The sequence below is a fragment of the Salmo salar genome, chromosome ssa14 (genome assembly GCF_905237065.1).
Source record: "Salmo salar chromosome ssa14, Ssal_v3.1, whole genome shotgun sequence".
In the NCBI taxonomy this organism is placed as follows: domain Eukaryota; kingdom Metazoa; phylum Chordata; class Actinopteri; order Salmoniformes; family Salmonidae; genus Salmo; species Salmo salar.
In genome coordinates this window covers 95262351-95283067 of record NC_059455.1, presented here as the reverse complement: position 1 = coordinate 95283067, position 20717 = coordinate 95262351, and the positions used below count along the sequence as shown (strand labels likewise).

At 42.1% G+C, this 20717-nt stretch overlaps 1 protein-coding gene across 1 annotated transcript in view; it reads left to right on the top strand.

Annotated features, from left to right (window-relative positions):
- LOC106570705 (hippocalcin-like protein 4) overlaps window positions 1-14119 on the top strand; it is a 31146-nt gene extending 17027 nt beyond the window's left edge. Inside the window, exons 2-5 of the mRNA XM_014143179.2 lie at window positions 12374-12553; window positions 13136-13254; window positions 13384-13480; window positions 13909-14119. Coding sequence (XP_013998654.1) covers window positions 12392-12553; window positions 13136-13254; window positions 13384-13480; window positions 13909-14106 — 576 coding nt within the window. The 5' untranslated portion in view covers window positions 12374-12391 and the 3' untranslated portion in view covers window positions 14107-14119. The remainder of the gene's footprint in view (window positions 1-12373; window positions 12554-13135; window positions 13255-13383; window positions 13481-13908) is intronic.
- Window positions 14120-20717: the final 6598 nt, after the last annotated feature.

Sequence of the window (20717 nt, the reverse complement as noted above, 5' to 3'; positions counted from 1 at the left end):
TTCCTTCTTAATGTGTTTGAGCCAATCCGTTGTGTTGTGACAAGGTAAAGGTGGTATACAGAAGATAGCCCTATTTGGTAAAAGACCAAGTCCATATTGTGGCAAGAACAGTTCAAATAAGCAAAGAGAAACGACAGTCCATCAGTACTTTAAGACATGATGGTCAGTCAATATTGAACATTTCAATAACTTTTCAAGTTTCAGTCCCAATAACCATCAAGCGCTATGATGAAACTGTCTCTCATGAGGATCGCCACAGGAATGGAAGACCCAGAGTTACCTCTGTTGCAGAGGATAAGTTCATTAGAGTTAACAGCCTCAGATATTGCACCCCAAATAAATGCTTCTCAGAGCTCAAGTAACAGACACATCTCAACATCAACTGTTCAGAAGAGACTGTGTGAATCAGGCCTTCATGGTCGAATTGCTGCAAAGAAACCACTACTAAAGGACACCAATAATAATAAGAAGAGACTTGGTCATGGGTTATTGGTTTTTGGTTCCCTACTTCCCTAGTCATGGGTGATTTTATTATTAGTTTCTGTCACGTCCTGACCTGAGAGAGACGGTTTATTTCTCTATTTTGTTAGGTCAGGGTGTGGGGTGGGCATTCTATGTTTTGTATTTCTTTGTTTTGGGCCAAGTATGGTTCCTAATCAGAGGCAGCTGTCTATCGTTGTCTCTGATTAGGAATCATACTTAGGCAGCCTTTTCCCACCTGTGTTTGTGGGTAGTTGTTTTCTGTTTTGTTTTCTGTACCTGACAGAACTGTTGGCTTGTTTTCGTTTTTGTTCTTTTGTTCAAGTGTTTCATAGTGGAATAAAATCATGAGCACTCAACACGCTGCACCTTGGTCCCCTCATTACGACAGCCGTTACAGTTTCCTAGTTCCCTAGTCATGGGTTATTAGTTCCCTAGTCCTGGGTTACTGATTCCCTAGTTCCCTAGTCAGGGATTATTGATTCCCTAGTGTAGTCATGGGTTATTTGTTATTAATTCCCTAGTGTAGTCATGGGTTATTTGTTATTGATTCCCTAGTGTAGTCATGGGTTATTTGTTATTGATTCCCTAGTGTAGTCATGGGTTATTTGTTATTGATTCCCTAGTGTAGTCATGGGTTATTTGTTATTGATTCCCTTGTGTAGTCATGGGTTATTTGTTATTGATTCCCTAGTGTAGTCATGGGTTATTTGTTATTGATTCCCTAGTGTAGTCATGGGTTATTTGTTATTGATTCCCTTGTGTAGTCATGGGTTATTTGTTATTGATTCCCTAGTGTAGTCATGGGTTATTTGTTATTGATTCCCTAGTGTAGTCATGGGTTATTTGTTATTGATTCCCTAGTGTAGTCATGGGTTATTTGTTATTGATTCCCTAGTGTAGTCATGGGTTATTTGTTATTAATTCCCTAGTGTAGTCATGGGTTATTTGTTATTGATTCCCTTGTGTAGTCATGGGTTATTTGTTATTGATTCCCTAGTGTAGTCATGGGTTATTTGTTATTGATTCCCTAGTGTAGTCATGGGTTATTTGTTATTGATTCCCTTGTGTAGTCATGGGTTATTTGTTATTGATTCCCTAGTGTAGTCATGGGTTATTTGTTATTGATTCCCTAGTGTAGTTATTTGTTATTGATTCCCTAGTGTAGTCATGGGTTATTTGTTATTGATTCCCTAGTGTAGTCATGGGTTATTTGTTATTGATTCCCTAGTGTAGTCATGGGTTATTTGTTATTGATTCCCTAGTGTAGTCATGGGTTATTTGTTATTAATTCCCTTGTGTAGTCATGGGTTATTTGTTATTGATTCCCTAGTGTAGTCATGGGTTATTTGTTATTAATTCCCTTGTGTAGTCATGGGTTATTTGTTGCTGGTTCTCTTGTTCCGTGTTCATGTGTTATTGTTTATACAAAGAAGAAACTCCAGCACACCAGTAATCTTTAGGTTTCAGTTTTTTTTCCCAGTCTTGATGTTGATGGATCTCATCTAAGTTGTTGTATCAGTCAAGGTATTTTGGGGGTTTTACATAACTACACTACATGGCCATAAGTATGTGGACACCTTCTCGCCGAACATCTCATTCCAAAATCATGGGTATTAATATGGATTTGGTCCCCCCTTTGCTGCTATAACAGCCTCCACTCTTCTGGGAAGGCTTTCCACTAGATGTTGGTACATTGCTGCGGGGACTTGCTTCCATTCAGCCACAAGAACATTAGTTAGGTCGGGCACTGATGTTGGGCGATTAGGCTTGGCTCGCAGTCAGCATTCCAATTCATCCTAAAGCTGTTTGATGGGGTTTAGGTCAGGGATCTGTGCAGGCCAGTCAAGTTCTTCCACACCGATGTCAACCAACCATTTCTGTATGTGTAACTCGCTTTGTGCACGGGGGATTGTCATACTGAAACAGGAAAGGACCTTCCTCAAACTCTTGCCACAAAGTTGGAAGCACAGAATAATCTAGAATGTCATTGTATGCTGTAGCGTTAATATTTCCCATCACTGGAACTAAGGGGCCTAGCCCAAACAATGAAAAACCGACCCCAGACCATTATTCCTCCTCCACCAAACTTTACAGTTGGCACTATGCATTGGGGCAGGTAGCGTTCTCCTGACACCTGCCAAACTCAGATTTGTTTGTCTGACTGCCAGATGGTTAAGCGTGATTCATCATTCCAAAGAAGGCTTTTCCACTGCTCCAGAGTCGAATGGCGGCGAGCTTTACACCACTCCAGGCGACGCTTGACATTGTGCATCATAATTTTAGGCTTGTGAGCGGCTGCTCGACCATGGAAACCAATTTCATGAAGCTCCCGACGAATAGTTATTGTGCTGTCATTGCTTCCAGAGGCAGTTTGGAACTTGGTAGTGAGTGTTGCAACCGAGGACTGATGATTATTACACGCTTCAGCACTCGGCGGTCCCGTTCTGTGAACTTGTGTGGCCTACCACTTCACGGCTGAGCCATTGTTGCTCCTAGACATTTCCACTTCACAATAACAGCACTTACAGTTGACCGGGGGCAGCTTTAGCAGGGCAGACGAAATGACTTGTTGGAAAGGTGGCATCCTATGACGGTGCCACACTGAATGTCACTGAGCTCTTCAGTAAGACATTTCTACTGCCATTGTTTGTCTATGGAGATTGCATGGCTGTGTTCTCGATTGTATACACCCGTCAGCAACGGTTGTGGCCGAAATAGCCGAATCCACAAATTTGAAGGGGTGTCTGTCACGCCCTGACCTTAGACATCCTTTTAATGTCTCTATTTTGGTTGGTCAGGGCGTGAGTTGGGGTGGGCATTCTATGTCCCTTTTTCTATGTTTGGTATTTCTTTGTTTCGGCCTGGTATGGCTCTCAATCAGGGACAGCTGTATATCGTTGTCGCTGATTGGGAGCCATACTTAGGCAGCCTGTTTTCCTTTCTGGTTTTGTGGGTAGTTATTTTCTGTTTAGTGTTTTGCACCTGACGGAACTGTTCGGTTGTTCTTTTGTTTTGCTTGTCGCATTAGTGTTCAGTTTTAACATTAAAATGACGAACACTTACCACGCTGCATTTTGGTCTGATTTCTCTTCCCCTTCATCCGAGGACGACGAAGACCGTTACAGTGTCCACATACTTTTGAGTACATAGTGTAGCTACCGGCCGTTACATTGGCACTGCTGTTATTGTACTTGTCAAAGTGTTGTTGTTGGAACTCTGGGATATGGTCTTGGTAAAGGTTTGGGTGGCCTTGTTGCTGGTTGCCTATAACAACTAATTATCATGATCACTTGTGACAGTGTTATCGATCTATATATGTGTTTGTCTGTTGGTCTGTATTGGACTGGTATATTGATTGATCTGTTGTGCCCACTGTAGGTTTTGCATTCTGATACTGTCTTTGTATCTCTCTCTGTGTGTCTCTCTCTGTGTCTCTCTCTCTGTGTCTCTGTCTCTCTCTGTGTGTCTCTCTGTGTCTCTCTCTCTCTCGCTCTCTCTGTGTCTCTCTCTCTGTGTCTCTCTCTCTCGCTCTCTCTGTGTCTCTCTCTCGCTCTCTCTGTGTCTCTCTCTCGCTCTCTCTGTGTCTCGCTCTCGCTCTCTCTGTGTCTCTCTCTCGCTCTCTGTGTCTCTCTCTCGCTCTCTGTGTCTCTCTCTCTCTCTCTCTTGCTCTCTGTGTCTCTCTCGCTCTCTGTGTCTCTCTCTCGCTCTCTGTGTGTCTCTCTCGCTCTCTGTGTCTCTCTCTCTCGCTCTCTGTGTCTCTCTCTCTCGCTCTCTGTGTCTCTCTCTCTCGCTCTCTGTATCTCTCTATCGCTCTCTGTGTCTCTCTCTCGCTCTCTGTGTGTCTCTCTCTCTCTCTCTCTCTGTCCATTGAAAAGAGAACAGCATGTGTAATTGACGATTTGCTGTGTAGAAGAGATGCTCTGCCTCAGTCTCAGTAGAGAGAATTCAGTTTCACTAGTCCATAATGTCTGGATGACTGTCTGGATGATTCTATGCTTTCTGTCTGGATGACTGACTGGATGATTCCATGCTGTCTGGATGACTGAATGGATGATTCCATGCTTTCTGTCTGGATGACTGACTGAATAATTCCATGCTGTCTGGATGACTGAATGGATGATTCCATGCTTTCTGTCTGGATGACTGGATGGATGATTCCATGCTTTCTGACTGGATGACTGAATGGATGATTCCATGCTTTCTGTCTGGATGACTGACTGGATGATTCCATGCTTTCTGTCTGGATGACTGACTGGATGATTCCATGCTTTCTTTCTGGATGACTATCTGGATGATTCCATGCTTTCTGTCTGGATGACTGACTGGATGATTCCTTGCTGTCTGTCTGAATGACTGACTGGATGATTCTATGCTTTCAGTCTGGATGACTGACTGGATGATTCCATGCTGTCTGGATGATTCCATGCTTTCTGTCTGGATGACTGTCTGGATGATTCCATGCTTTCTGGATGATTCCATGCTTTCTGTCTGGATGACTGTCTGGATGATTCCATGCTTTCTGACTGGATGATTCCATGCTTTCTGTCTGGATGACTGTCTGGATGATTCCATGCTTTCTGTCTGGATGACTGACTGGATGATTCCATGCTTTCTGTCTGGATGACTGACTGGATGATTCCATGCTGTCTGTCTGGATGACTGACTGGATGATTCCATGCTGTCTGAATGACTGTCTGGATGATTCCATGCTGTCTGTCTGTAGGACTGACTGGATGATTCCATGCTGTCTGTCTGTAGGACTGACTGGATGATTCCATGCTGTCTGTCTGTAGGACTGTCTGGATGATTCCATGCTGTCTGTCTGGATTACTGTCTGGATGATTCCATGATTTCTGTCTGGATTACTGTCTGGATGATTCCATGCTGTCTGTCTGTAGGACTGACTGGATGATTCCATGCTGTCTGTCTGTAGGACTGACTGGATGAGTCCTCCAGTTAGAGAGAGAGAGAGCCCTGCCTTGCCAGCACGAGTTCTGTGTTTATTTACTTTGTCAGACACTCCTCATCTGTTTGTGTGTTTATAATGCAACACATACACGCTGGCTCGCCTCCGCGCAGTTCCTCAGGAAATACAATTATCTGCAACATTCAGCCCCGCTGCAAACACATATATCTAACTACACAGGGGAGTGCAGATGCATCACTATGCAGAGAGGGTGTGTGTGTGTGTGTGTGGGTGGGTGGGTGTGTGAGGGATGTTAACAATTGGCCATTAACAGAGACATTAACATTTGGACATAACAACATCTTCAGTTCCTGTAGGAGGTCATCCATGCCACAGCCTCTGACCTCCTTATATGTTGGAAGCAGTGAGAATGAAAGGGGAGAGGGAGGGAGAAGAGGGATGGAGGGGGTAGGGACAGAGAATGTGGGATCAAGAATGAGGGGGAGGGATGGAAAAGAAGTGTGCAATAGACAAACACAGACTGAAACAGAGCGAGACAGAGTGAGAGAAAGAGTGAGAGTCAGAGAGAGAGACATAGAGCGTCTGCTAAATGACTTAAATGTAAATGTAAATGTAAAGAGAGAGAGACTGAGAGATCAAGACAGTTAGAGAGACAGAGAGATTGAGACAGAAAAAAGGCAAAGTGGATACCTTGTCAGTTGCACAACTGAAATGTGTCTTCTGCACTTAATCCAACCCCCCTGAATCAGAGAGGTGCGAGAGGTTGCCTAATCGACATCCACGTCATCGGCACCCGGGGAGCAGTTGCTGTTGGGGGTAAACTGCCGTGATCAAAGGCAGAATCCCCCACCTTGCCGGCTCGAGGATTCAAACTTTAACCGCTACAAAGAGAGTCAGAGATCAAGAGAGAGAGAGAGAGAGAGAGAGAGAGACAGGGATCGAGAGAGAGAGAGAGAGACAGGGATCGAGATCGAGAGAGGGATCGAGAAAGAGAGAGAGAGAGAGAGAGAGAGATCGAGAGAGAGAGCGATATAATAGAGAGAGAGAGAGAGATATAATGAGATAAACCGATATAATGACAGATACCGATAGAGATGGACAAAAGAAAGATACAAACTGAGAGAAAGAGAGAGACAGTTAGAGAGAGAGACAGTTAGAGAGAGAGAGAGACAATTAGTTAGAGGGACAGTTAGATTGAGGGACAGCTAGAGAGAGAGAGAGCTAGAGACGAGAGACTCTTGGTGTAAGTGTCATGGCTATCATAATGGGGTAGTCAGTCTGGGACTGTATACTAGGACATTCACTACAGGTACGGACTAGACCATATAAAGAGATGGTTGCAGACCTCCCTACAGACTAGACTAGCCAATACCAGATAATGAGATGGTTGCAGACCTCCCTACAGACTTAGACTAGCCAATACCAGATAAAGAGATGGTTGTAGTCCTCCCTACAGACTAGACTAGCCAATACCAGATAAAGAGATGGTTGTAGTCCTCCCTACAGACTAGACTAGCCAATACCAGATAATGAGATGGTTGCAGTCCTCCCTACAGACTAGACTAGCCAATACCAGATAATGAGATGGTTGTAGTCCTCCCTACAGACTAGACTAGCTAATACCAGATAAAGAGATGGTTGCAGACTCGTTGAGAAATTTGACTTTGATTATTTAGTTACATAAAAGCATCAGATGTCCATATCTTAATGGCTAATTAAATTACACATATTTAACACACATTTAACGAAGGCTTGAAGTTAAGAACAACAAACACCAAAAAATTAAAAAAACAGTACCAGTCAAAAGTTTTAGAACACCTACTCATTCCAGGGTTTTTCTTTATTTTTACTATTTTCTACATTCTAGAATAATAGTGAAGACATCAAAACTATGAAATAACACATATGGAATCATGTAGTAACCAAAAAAGTGTTAAATAAATTAAAATATATTTTATTATTCAGAGTCTTCAGAGTAGCCACCCTTTGCCTTGATGAAAGCTTTGCATACTCTTGGCGTTCTCCCAACCAGCTTCACCTGATTCCATAGGTGTTATTTCATCGTTTTGATGTCTTCACTATTATTCTACAGTATAGAAAATAGTACAAATAAAGAAAATGCCTTGATGTGTGTGTGTGTGTCCAACCTTTGACTGGTACTGTATAGACTGGTACTGTATAGACTGGGCACTGTATAGACTGGTACTGTATAGACTGGTACTGTATAGACTGGGAGGGCAAAGGGACAGGTGCTCTGTACAGGAAGAGCCCTATCTGGGGGTAGGTGCTCTGTACAGGAAGTGCCCTATCTAGGCACATGCCTGCCTCCCAATAGTCATTCTATTCCTTTGACTTGAGCTGATTATTTGAATGGGTTCATTTCCATTTGATCGAATATCTGATTTGTAATTTGATTGTATCTTGATTGTTTGTGTGTGTTCCAGAGGCGATTGCATGCTCGCTTAATTGATCAATTGATCGACCAATCAACTGATTGCGTGCATAGCCCCCAAAAAATCTCTGTTGATTGTGTAACACTTTCTTTTAAGAGGGTCCTTATTACATGTGTAATTACATGTGTAATTACACTGTAACATGTATTGTAGTTAACTGTAACGACTCGTAGTTACAATGTCATCATAACGTACCTGGTAGTAATTGCGGTCTGTAATTACAGAAGTGTAACAGTAAATGCTTGTTACAAATGGGCAGGTTTCCACTAAATACAACAACTTATTGTTTCGCTTCATCTCAGCTGCATCCGATTCATTAACAACTGTGACAAAGGTTCTTACACAGGATTTGGCTAGTTCATTTTATCTTAAAGGGGTTCTTAATTAATGTGTACTTATACAATACATTACCCATCCTGACAACCCAATTGGCATACTTAAGTAAAAGTAAACATACCTTAATAGAAAATGACTCCGGTAAAAGTGAAAGTCACCCAGTAAAATACTACTTGAGTAAAAGTCTAAACGTTTTTGGTTTTAAATATACTGAAGTATGAAAAGTTAAAATATAAATCATTTTTCATTCCTTATATGAACCAGACGGCACAATAAATATATATATATATATATAAACCATCATGTTTGTTTATGTAGATTGCATGACTGTGTTCTCAATTAAGTCGCTCTGGATAAGAGCGTCTGCTAAATGACTTAAATGTAAATGTAAAATACTCCTGTCAGCAACTGGTTTGGCTGAAATAGCCAAATCCACTCATTTGAAGGGGTGTCCACATACATTTGTGTATATATAGTGTAGTTAGAAAATGTTAGCTGGCACTTTTGTTTGCCCTACCAACTATGCTAGCTAGTTAGCTAACTAGTTAATTAACTAGTTACCATAGCATGTTCTATAGACTTTCCATGCAATCTTTTGAGTTTTGTTTGTATTAGCTAGCAAGCTAGTTAGTTAGTTTTCTCACCTTGACTAGCTAGCTAGCTAAGTTACCTAAACTAAAGCTGGAAAATAGCTATGCTATGGTTGCTACTCGCTAACTAACTAGCTAGCTAGCTGGGCTCACCTTTGTGTGAAGCTAGCCACAAAAACGATTAGCCACAACAATGTAATTTACAGTTCACCTTCATAATAAAAGTCCCTCATTGCAGGTGATGCAAATAGAGCACCCATCATGTTAGCGTTAGCTAGCTACATGTGTCAACACACACTCTGAGGAATATTAGATCCTTTTCAATTGAGTTAAACACTAACTAACTCATTAGTATTAGCACACATAGGCCCAGATATTTCCACGGAAGTGTAAATGAGAAGCATCAGGTTGGAGTTTCCGCCAAATATGGTGGGGAGAGGAAGGTCAGTGTCCGGCAGTGGGATGGTATGGAGCGAGATGGAACTTGCAAATGCGCACTTCAGACTAGGTGTTGCCTAACATAAATATGCAAATACATGCTAGAACGTGCCAATAGCATCCTGCTAGCTCATGCTTGGCTCTGCCCATTTGACTCGCTAGCTTCCCTTTGGAAATAACAAGGGGTGGTCTATATTGGGGTAGTTATAAAAATCTTTGCTGTTAGCATGCACTTTTATAGCTAGCTGGATAACACAAGAACTAACTAGGTAGCTAGCTAGGCCTAACCTATAGAAAGCAACATGATGATGACAACCAGTATAGGGTAACTTAGTGTCTAAATTGTCATACATTATTTTTACCACAAGGTCTCAGACTCCAACATGGAAGAAAGAAATATGTGAAGACAGAGAAACTACAGAACTATAGAACTATAGACAGAGAAACTACAGAACTATAGAACTATAGACAGAGAAACGATAGAACTATAGAACTATAGACAGAGAAACTACAGAACTATAGAACTATAGACAGAGAAACTACAGAACTATAGAACTATAGACAGAGAAACTACAGAACTATAGAACTATAGACAGAGAAACTACAGAACTATAGAACTATAGACAGAGAAACTATAGAACTATAGAACTGTAGACAGAGAAACTATAGAACTATAGAACTATAGACAGAGAAACTATAGAACTATAGAACTATAGACAGAGAAACTATAGAACTATAGAACTATAGACAGAGAAACTATAGAACTATAGAACTATAGACAGAGAAACTACGGAACTATAGAACTATAGACAGAGAAACTATAGAACTATAGAACTATAGACAGAGAAACTATAGAACTATAGAACTATAGACAGCGAAACTATAGAACTATAGACAGAGAAACTATAGAACTATAGACAGAGAAACTATAGAACTATAGACAGAGAAACTATAGAACTATAGAACTATAGACAGAGAAACTATAGAACTATAGACAGAGAAACTATAGAACTATAGACAGAGACAGAGCTGTTGATTTCTATTGTAACTTGAAATAGACAATCCCATTTTTCTAAATTAGCTATCTAGGCTACTCACTAGTCTATACTATCTATGCTACTCACCATGTTATACTGTCTATGCTACTTACCATGCTATACTATCTATGCTACTCACCATGCTATACTATCTAGGCTACTCACTAGTCTATACTATCTATGCTACTCACTAGTCTATACTATCTAGGCTACTCACCATGCTATACTGTCTATGCTACTCACTAGTCTATACTATCTATGCTACTCACTAATCTATACTATCTAGGCTACTCACCATGCTATACTGTCTATGCTACTCACTAGTCTATACTATCTAGGCTACTCACTAGTCTATACTATCTATGCTACTCACTAGTCTATACTATCTATGCTACTCACTAGTCTATACTATCTATGCTACTCACTAGTCTATACTATCTATGCTACTCACTAGTCTATACTATCTATGCTACTCAGTAGTCTATACTATCTATGCTACTCACCATGCTATACTATCTATGCTACTCACTAGTCTATACTATCTAGGCTACTCACTAGTCTATACTATCTAGCCTACTCACCATGCTATACTATCTATGCTACTCACTAGTCTATACTATCTATGCTACTCACTAATCTATACTATCTAGGCTACTCACCATGCTATACTGTCTATGCTACTCACTAGTCTATACTATCTAGGCTACTCACCATGCTATACTATCTAGGCTACTCACCATGCTATACTGTCTATGCTACTCACTAGTCTATACTATCTATGCTACTCACCATGCTATACTATCTATGCTACTCACCATGCTATACTATCTATGCTACTCACCATTCTATAGGCTACAGATTTGAGTCACCAGTAGAATACTTATTTGTATTTTATATCTATATTAAATATTTCATGAACCGGCTCAAAGTTTGTAACAAAAGGGAGACAACATGGAGATAAAGAATAACAAAATATATTTATTTAACTGAAGTAAAGTAAATACAATTAACAATGGTGTGTGTAGTCAGTAGTGTAAGTGAGTGGTTGCGTTACATGTGATAATGAGGGGTGTTGAAAGGTGCCAACACAAACAAACAAAACAGCCACAAAAACGCCACAACCAAAATCTAATCTAATTATCAATCTAACAATAAAAATCCTAATTATTTTGTAATAATTGTAAAGTATTTTTTCATGTTGCAAATAAAGTTGACTAAAGTCGAAGCTCATCTATTGTCTGTAGGTATTGTCTCTTGGTAATGAGCAGTAGGTCGAAGTAATTATATAGAAGTTGCTATATCCTTTGTAACAGCTAGTAATTACGTTTTATTTCTGCAGATATTACATGTCCTCTTTGGTGTACTAGTGCGTTTATTTATCACTTGCTAGCCACATTTCACTGTCAGATAGGACACAACTCAAAACTGCTGAGAACAACAAATTCTTCTTCTTCTTCTTCTTCTCTGGTATAATGGCGGTTCGCAAACAGACGTTAAAGATGCATGCCGCCACCTACTGTACGGGTAACTACATTGTACTTAGGGAAACATTACATGTCCTCTGTGGTATACTAGTGTGTTTATTTATCACTTGCATGGTGCTTTCAGAAGCTGTGCTATGCTTTGAAATAGTGCATTTCTCGTATTAGATCTGTTTTTCGTAAAGCTCAACCAAGTTAACCCAGACGGTACGCTTTATTTTTGGGGGGCAACAATGTTGACCGGAGATATATTTTGAACAGTGCACGTTAATGGTTAAGTAATTAGAGTCTATTCAGCATAATCTCTCAGACACACAGCGTATCCACAAGGGATCCCAACCTTTGTCACAGTTGTTAATGAATCGGATGCAATAAGCTGGTGAATTTAGTGGAAACCTGCCCATTTGTATTTAAAGCACGATAACAAGCATTCGTTGTTAAACTTCTGTAATTACAGACCGCATTTACTACCAATTACATGGTATTATTACACTGTTAGTGGTTACAGTTTAACTCCAATACTTGTTAAGTGTAATGACTTACGCAATAAGGATCCTCTAAAAGGAAGCATTAACGTTGATTGTTTAATCATTGCTTGAGTCCTTGTGTCTCTTGTTTCTTCCTCCAGAAAGGAGGAGACTTTGTGATGGGGAAAGGAAACAGTAAGCTGGCACCAGAGGTTCTGGATGACCTCACCAAGAGTACTGAGTTCAACGAGGCTGAGCTCAAGCAGTGGTACAAAGGCTTCCTCAAAGACTGTCCCACTGGTATACTAAATCTAGAGGAGTTCCAACAACTATATGTGAAGGTGAGGGAGGGAGGGAGGCAGGGAGGGAGGCAGGGAGGCAGGGAGGCAGGGAGGCAGGGAGGCAGGGAGGGAGGGAGGGACTTAAAGATTTTCCCACTAGCATTCTGAATCTAGAGTTCCAACCACTATATATATCAAGGTGAGGAAGAGAGGGAGGAGAGTGAGGGAGGGATGAGGAAGGAAACAGATGGTGATTATTCGTAGGGAGAGAGGGGGACAAGTGGGTTGAAGAGGAAATAGCAGTAAATTGGGGGGGGGGGAACAAGAGAAAGGATGGAGGACAGTGGTACATGGCCTTCCTAAAGCGTTCCCGCTGTCATACTCAAAGCAAACTATCTAAAGGAAGAAAATAATTTGGAGTAGAGGGATTTTTGGGGGTTTAGAATGTGCAACATCATCCATTCATAGCTGCGTTCCAAATGGCCCTCTATTACCTATGTAGTACACTATCTTTGCCCACGCACGGCCCATAGGGTGCCATTTGGGACTCTGTCGGTAATGTTCTCAGTAACCCTACTGCTCAATCTATTTGAATAGCCTTCCAGTGACCAACAGTATGTTACATTTCTTTTTTTTTTTAAGTTCTTTCCGTATGGCGACGCGTCTAAGTTCGCCCAGCACGCCTTCCGGACCTTCGATAAGAACGGTGACGGGACCATCGACTTCCGGGAGTTTATCTGTGCTCTGTCAATCACCTCGAGGTACGCTTCATAACACAGGTGATGTCAGGTGTGACGGTGTGCACACACGCACTCACTCGCTCACTCAGTCACGCACACGCAAACACACCTGTATATTTCTATTTGACAGTTCTTTCCATCAACCTCTAGGGGGAGCTTTGAGCAGAAACTCAACTGGGCCTTCAACATGTATGACTTAGACGGAGACGGCAAGATCACACGCATGGAGATGCTGGAGATCATAGAGGTCTGTGTGTTTCTGTGTGTTTCTGTGTGTTTCTGTGTGTTTCTGTGTGTTTCTGTGTGTATCTGTGTGTTTCTGTGTGTTTCTGTGTGTTTCTGTGTGTTTCTGTGTGTTTCTGTGTGTTTCTGTGTGTATCTGTGTGTTTCTGTGTGTTTCTGTGTGTATCTGTGTGTTTCTGTGTGTTTCTGTGTGTTTCTGTGTGTTTATGCGTGTTTCTGTGTGTTTCTGTGTGCCTTTGAGTGTGCTTGTCTGCATACTTGTGTGTATGCTTGTGTGTGTGTCCATTTGTGTGTGTGTGCGTGTGTGTGCATTTACTGTGTGTGTGTGTGTGTCTATATGATAACTCACTGTGTGTGCATATTGCTCCAGCGAATCCCCCATTCCATCTTTACCTCTCTCTCTCTCTCTCTCTCTCTCTCTCTGTTTCCTAGGCAATCTACAAGATGGTTGGCACTGTGATAATGATGCGTATGAACGAGGACGGGCTGACTCCCCAGCAGCGTGTGGACAAGATCTTCTCCAAGATGGATAAAGATCACAACGATGAGATCACACTGGAAGAGTTCAAAGAGGCAGCCAAGAGTGATCCCTCCATCGTCCTATTGCTGCAGTGTGACATGCAGAAATAGAGGAGGGAGGAGGTGAGGGAGGGAGGGAGGGAGGAGGTGAGGGAGGGAGGAAGGGAGGGAGGGAGGGAGGAGGTGAGGGGGAGGGAGGAAGATGGAGGAGGTGAGGGATCGAGGGAGGGAGGGAGGGAGGGAGGAGGGAGATGGCAAGTTTCACCTCTCATTGTACTATTGTTGAGGGGGGGAGTGGAGAGTCTCTTCTTCTGCTCTAGGATCTGCAGACGTATGGATGGAGAGACTGGTAGGGTGAGGGAGTAGAGATGGAGGAGAGCAGGGTAGGGAGCGATGGAGAGACTGGTAGAGTGAGGGAGTAGAGATGGAGGAGAGCAGGGTAGGGAGGGATGGAGAGACTGGTAGAGTGAGGAGGTAGGGAGGGATGGATAGACTGGTAGAGTGAGGAGGTAGGGAGGGATGGAGAGACTGGTAGAGTGAGGAGGTAGGGAGGGATGGAGAGACTGGTAGAGTGAGGGAGTAGGGAGGGATGGAGAGACTGGTACAGTGAGGAGGTAGGGAGGCATGGAGAGACTGGTAGAGCGAGGGAGTAGGGAGGGATGGAGAGACTGGTAGAGTGAGGGGGTAGAGAGAGATGGCGAGGGGTAGGTTGTGGGACCAGACATTGTGACGTAATAGAGACACTCTTGGAGGGGAGATGAGAGGAGGGAAAAGTGTGAGACCGACAGAGAGTATGAAAGAGAGGGAGGGAGATATAGAGATAGAGGGGGGAGAATGAGAGAGAGAATCAAACTGTATATGTCACATGCGCCGAATACAACAGGTGTAGAACTTACCGTTAAATTCTTACTTACAAGTCCTTAATCAAGTTAATAAAATAGTTACTAAATCAAATAAAGTTAAAACAAACGAATGAATCAAATGGTAACACAATAAATGTACAATGTAAATATTCAGCGTGGCCATTTGATTAGTTTAGTTGTTCAGCAGTCTTATGGCTTGGGGGTAGAAGCTGTTAAGGAGCCTCTTGGTCCTAGACTTGGCGCTCCGGTACTGCTTGCCGTGCGGTAGTAGAGAGAACAGTCTGTGACTTGGGTGACTGGAGTCTTAGACAGTTTTTGGGGCCTTCCTCTGACTGGTATAGAGGTCCTGGATGTTAGGAAGCTTGGCCCCAGTGATGTACTGGGCCGTACGCACTACCCTCTGTACCAGGCGGTAATGCAACCAGTCAGAATGCTCTCAATGGTGCAGCTGTAGAACTTTTTGAGGATCTCCTGAGGGAGAAAAGGTGTTGTCGTGCCCTCTTCACAACTGTCTTGGTGTGTTTGGACCATGACAGTTTGTTGGTGATGTGGACACCAAGGAACTTGAAACCGCTCCACTTCAGTCCTGTCAATGTTAATGGCCCGCCTTTTCCTGTTGTCCACGATCAGCTCCTTTTTCTTGATCACGTTGAGGGAGAGGTTGTTGTCCTGGCACCACATGACCAGGTCTCTGACCTCCCTCATTGTTGTCGGTGATCTGGCCTACCACTGTTGTGTCATCAGCAAACTTAATGATGGTCTTGGAGTCGTGCTTGGCCACTGAGTCGTGGGTGAACAGGGAGTACAGGAGGGGACTAAGCACGCACCCCTGAGGGTCCCCAGGGTTGAGGATCAGCGTGTCAGATGTGTTGTTGCCTACCCTTACCACCTGGGGGCGTCAGAAAGTCCAGGATCCAGTTGCAGAGGGAGGTGTTTTGTCTCAGGGTCCTTAGCTTAGTGATGAGCTTTGAAGGCACTATGGTGTTGAACGCTGAGCTGTAGTCAATTAACAGCATTCTCACATAAGTGTTCCTTTTGTCCAGGTGGGAAAGGGCAGTGTGGAGTGCGATTGAGATTGCGTCATCTGTGGATCTGTTGGTGCGGTATGCAAATTGGAGTGGATCTAGGGTTTCCGGCATGATGGTGTTGATGTGAGCCATGACCAGCCTTTCAAAGCACTTCATGGCTACCTATGTGAGTGCTATGGGGTGGTAATCATTTAGGCATGTTACCTTCACTATCTGTGGCACAGGGACTATGGTGGTCTGTTTGAAACATGTAGGTATTACAGACTCGGCCAAGGAGAGGTTGAAAATGTCAGTGAAGACATGCTTTGAGTACATGTCCTGGTAATCTGTCTGGCCCCGCGGCTTTGTGAATGTTGACCTGTTTGAAGGTCTTGCTCACATCGACTATGGAGAGCGTGATCACACAGTTGTCCGGAACAGTATTTAGCTCATCTGGTAGGTTCGCTGTGCAGCTCCCGGCTGGTTTTCCCCATGTAATCCGTAATAGTTTTAAAGCCCGGCCACATCTGACGGGCATCAGAGCCGGTGTAGTAGGATTCAATCTTAATCCTGTATTGACACTTGCCTGTTTGATGGTTTGTCTGAGGCCACAGCGGGATTTCTTATAAGTGTCCGGATTAGTCTCCTTGAAAGTGGAAGCTCTAGCCTTTAGCTCAGGGTGGATGCAATCCATGGCTTCCATCACCTGCAATCCATGGCTTCTGGTTGGGAAATGTACGTACGGTCACTGTTGGGATGAGGTCGTCGATGCACTTATTGATGAAGCCGGTGACTGAGGTGGTATGCTTCTCAAACATATTCCAGTCTGTGCTAGCAAAACAGTCCTGTTGCGTAGCGTCCGTGTCATCTGACCACTTCCGTATTGAGCGAGTCACTGGTACTTCCTGCTTTAGTTTTTGCTTGTAAGCAGGAATCAGGAGGATAGAATTATGGTCAGATTTGCCAAATGGAGGGCGAGGGAGAGCTTTGTACGTGTCTCTGTGTGTGGAGTAAAGGTGGTCTACAGTTTTTTTTTTCATCTGGTTACACATGTGACATACTGGTAGAAATGAGGTAAAACTGATTTACGTTTGCCTGCATTAAAGTCCCCGGCCACTAGGAGCACCTCTTTTGGATGAGCATTTCTTGTTTGCTTATGGCCTTATACAGCTTGTTGAGTGCGGTCTTAGTGCCAGCATCGGTCTGTGGAGGTATGTAGACACATACAGATGAAAACTCTCTTGGTAGATAGTGTGGACTACAGCTTATCGTGAGATACTCTACCTCAGGCGAGCAAAACCTCTAGACTTCCTTAGATATTGTGCACCAGCTGTTGTTTACAAACATACAAAGGCCGCCACCCCGTGTCTTACCAGAGGCTGCTGTTCTGTCCTGCCGATGGGAGTGTATAACCCGCCGCATGTTATTCATGTCGATGTTACAGTTTTTAATGTCCCGTTGGTAGGATAGTCTTTCTCGTAGATTGTCCAGTTTGTTTTCCAATGATTGCATGTTGGCCAATAATACGGAGGGTAGTGTTGGTTTACTCACTCTCCGAAGAATTCTCACAAGGCACACAGACCTCTGCCCAGACCTCAGAGAGAGAGAGAGAGAGCGACAGAGACAGAGACAGAGATATACCTTTATCCCCCCAGCTGTCAGGGAGATAATAGAGCGTTCACCGGGTCTGAAACGACATACTGATCAAATCAGAGTGTGCAGGGTTGCTTGCGTCCGTCCGTGTGTGTGCTCAAAGTCTAAACAAAAAATGACTCTCTTAGACATTCTGACATTATAATGGTGGAGGATAGTAATGGTGATGATGGTAATGGTGATGATAGTAATGGTGATGATAGTAATGGTGATGATAGTAATGGTGATGATGGTGATGATGGTAATGGTGATGATAGTAATGGTGATGATAGTGATGGTGATGATGGTAATGGTGATGATGGTAATGATGATGATGGTAATGGTGATGATAGTAATGGTGATGATAGTAATGGTGATGATAGTAATGGTGATGATGGTAATGGTGATGATAGTAATGGTGATGATAGTAATGGTGATAATGGTAATGGTGATGATGGTAATGGTGATGATGGTAATGGTGATGATAGTGATGGTGATGATAGTAATGGTGATGATAGTAATGGTGATGATAGTAATAGTGATGATGGTAATGGTGATGATGGTAATGGTGATGATAGTAATGGTGATGATGGTAATGGTGATGATAGTAATGGTGATGATGGTAATGGTGATGATAATAATGGTGATGATAGTAATAGTGATGATGGTAATGGTGATGATGGTAATGGTGATGATAGTAATGGTGATGATAGTAATGGTGATGATGGTGATGATAGTAATGGTGATGATGATGATGGTAATGGTGATAATGGTGATGATAGTAATGGTGATGATGGTAATGGTGATGATAGTAATGGTGATGATAGTAATGGTGATAATGGTAATGGTGATGATGGTAATGGTGATGATGGTAATGGTGATGATAGTGATGGTGATGATAGTAATGGTGATGATGGTGATGATAGTAATGGTGATGATGATGATGGTAATGGTGATAATGGTGATGATGGTAATGGTGATGATGGTGATGATAGTAATGGTCTCTTCATCTTTTAAAGATAATCCTTGTCCATTTGTCTCTGTCTTTAAATGCCACCATAAAAGTTAAATGCCACAGGGGAACGAAACAAACATTTGGCCATCAACTGACTTCAGTTTATGTTAAGGTTGTTATTCATGGTACAAGTTGCAGGTAGCTACAATACTCATCCACCAAATGACTGTGAAGGTATGAGTCGCAGGGGGAAACGTTTAAACAAAACGTTTAAAAATCAACAGACTTTAATCGTAGTCAATGTTGTTATTGGTGGTAAGTTGTATAGTTAAAATAGTCATTCACAAAATGATTTAACGCTTTAAAGCTTTTAGTTCTTGCTTTACACAAAACATTCAGTACGTGAAACAGCTGATGATCAGACGGAACAATAGACCCAATAATAGAGCCAGTATGGTGCCATAGTTTCATGTAGCTCAATGAGAATTACAGGCTGTTTGAAGAAACTGAAATCTGGTGGACCCGCTAAAGGGCAAAGCCTCCATATTTCTCTTATTTCCACTCAAAAAAGCAAAAAAAAAAGCCATTCTGCCTCTTTCCTCTCATCCTCCTCTTCCTCCTCATCCCTCCTCTTCCTCCTGCTCTTCAAAGGTCAGGCAGACAGAGGGATGTGACAGGTGGTTGAGGAGAGGGAGATTGTTGAACTCCTCTCAGATCAAAAATCAATCGAGAAAAGAGCAAGAGGTATGTGTGTGTGTGTGTGTGTGTGTGTGTGTGTTTATGTGTGTGTGTGTGTGTGTGTGTGTGTGTGTGTGTGTGTGTGTGTGTGTGTGTGTGTTTATGTGTGTGTGTGTGTGTGTTCGTGCCTGTGTGCTATGTTTCCAGTCCAATAGCTAGACACCAGAGATCTGAATGTCCTGTAGATAGAGGAGACGAAGAGATGGAACTTCCACAGCCAATGACATTTTTTCCCCTCATCTTTAACCAATCAGAATGTTCCCTCCCTCAAAGAGAGACAAGCGCTGGCCTGTTTTGTCAAATGTCATAATGAGATGAAATGTACATGACAATAACCGTGTGTATGAATATAAAACGATGTAATAATGTACTTGTAACACTAACCTAGAGCTTCTTTAATGGCAACACAGCTACAGTGGTTTGTGAATAACGTGTGTGTGTGTGTGTGTGTGTGTGTGTGTGTGTGTGTGTGTGTGTGTGTGTGTGTGTGTGTGTGTGTGTGTGTGTGTAACAGAGATGCCTCAGCTGTCCAATTTCTACATTCCTTGTGTAGACCAGGGTTTGCCAACAGCCAGCCTAAGGTGTCGAATTTGGCTCCCCAAGTTTTCAAAGCAAAAAAAAAAACTTTAAATATCATATTTGTTCATTTTTTGGGGGGGGGGAGAATGACTGTAAAAACCGCAGGAAATCAGCTCCACTTGATTTTAATTGATCTCTTCCCAAGTATACCCATGCATAGAGAGAGAGAGACATATGATTGTATACAAATGTAAGCAAGGTTTGAAATGATTATGTTTTAGTCAAACATTATAACTGTTTTGGTTTCTTGCGGTCAATTTGCAGACTACAAATTATTTGTAATTATGCTCCGGCCAACCGACCATCTGCTCCAGAAAAAAAAAAAACGTCCTGCAGCTGAATGTAGTTGATCATCCCTGGTGTCGACCCTCCGTCTCACCTCAGTTACAGGGGTTGGTATGTCATATAAATTACAGTTGGGTTGGTATATCATTATAAATTACAGTTGGGTTGGTATATCATATAAATTACAGTTGGGTTGGTATATCATTTAAATTACAGTTGGGTTGGTATATCATATAAATTACAGTTGGGTTGGTATATCAATATAAATTACAGTTGGGTTGGTATATCATTTAAATTACAGTTGGGTTGGTATATCATTTAAATTACAGTTGGGTTGGTATATCATTTAAATTACAGTTGGGTTGGTATATCATATAAATTACAGTTGGGTTGGTATATCAATATAAATTACAGTTGGGTTGGTATATCAATATAAATTACAGTTGGGTTGGTATATCATTTAAATTACAGTTGGGTTGGTATATCATTTAAATTACAGTTGGGTTGGTATATCATTTAAACTACAGTTGGGTTGGTATATCAATATAAATTACAGTTGGGTTGGTATATCATTTAAACTACAGTTGGGTTGGTATATCAATATAAATTACAGTTGGGTTGGTATATCAATATAAATTACAGTTGGGTTGGTATATCATTTAA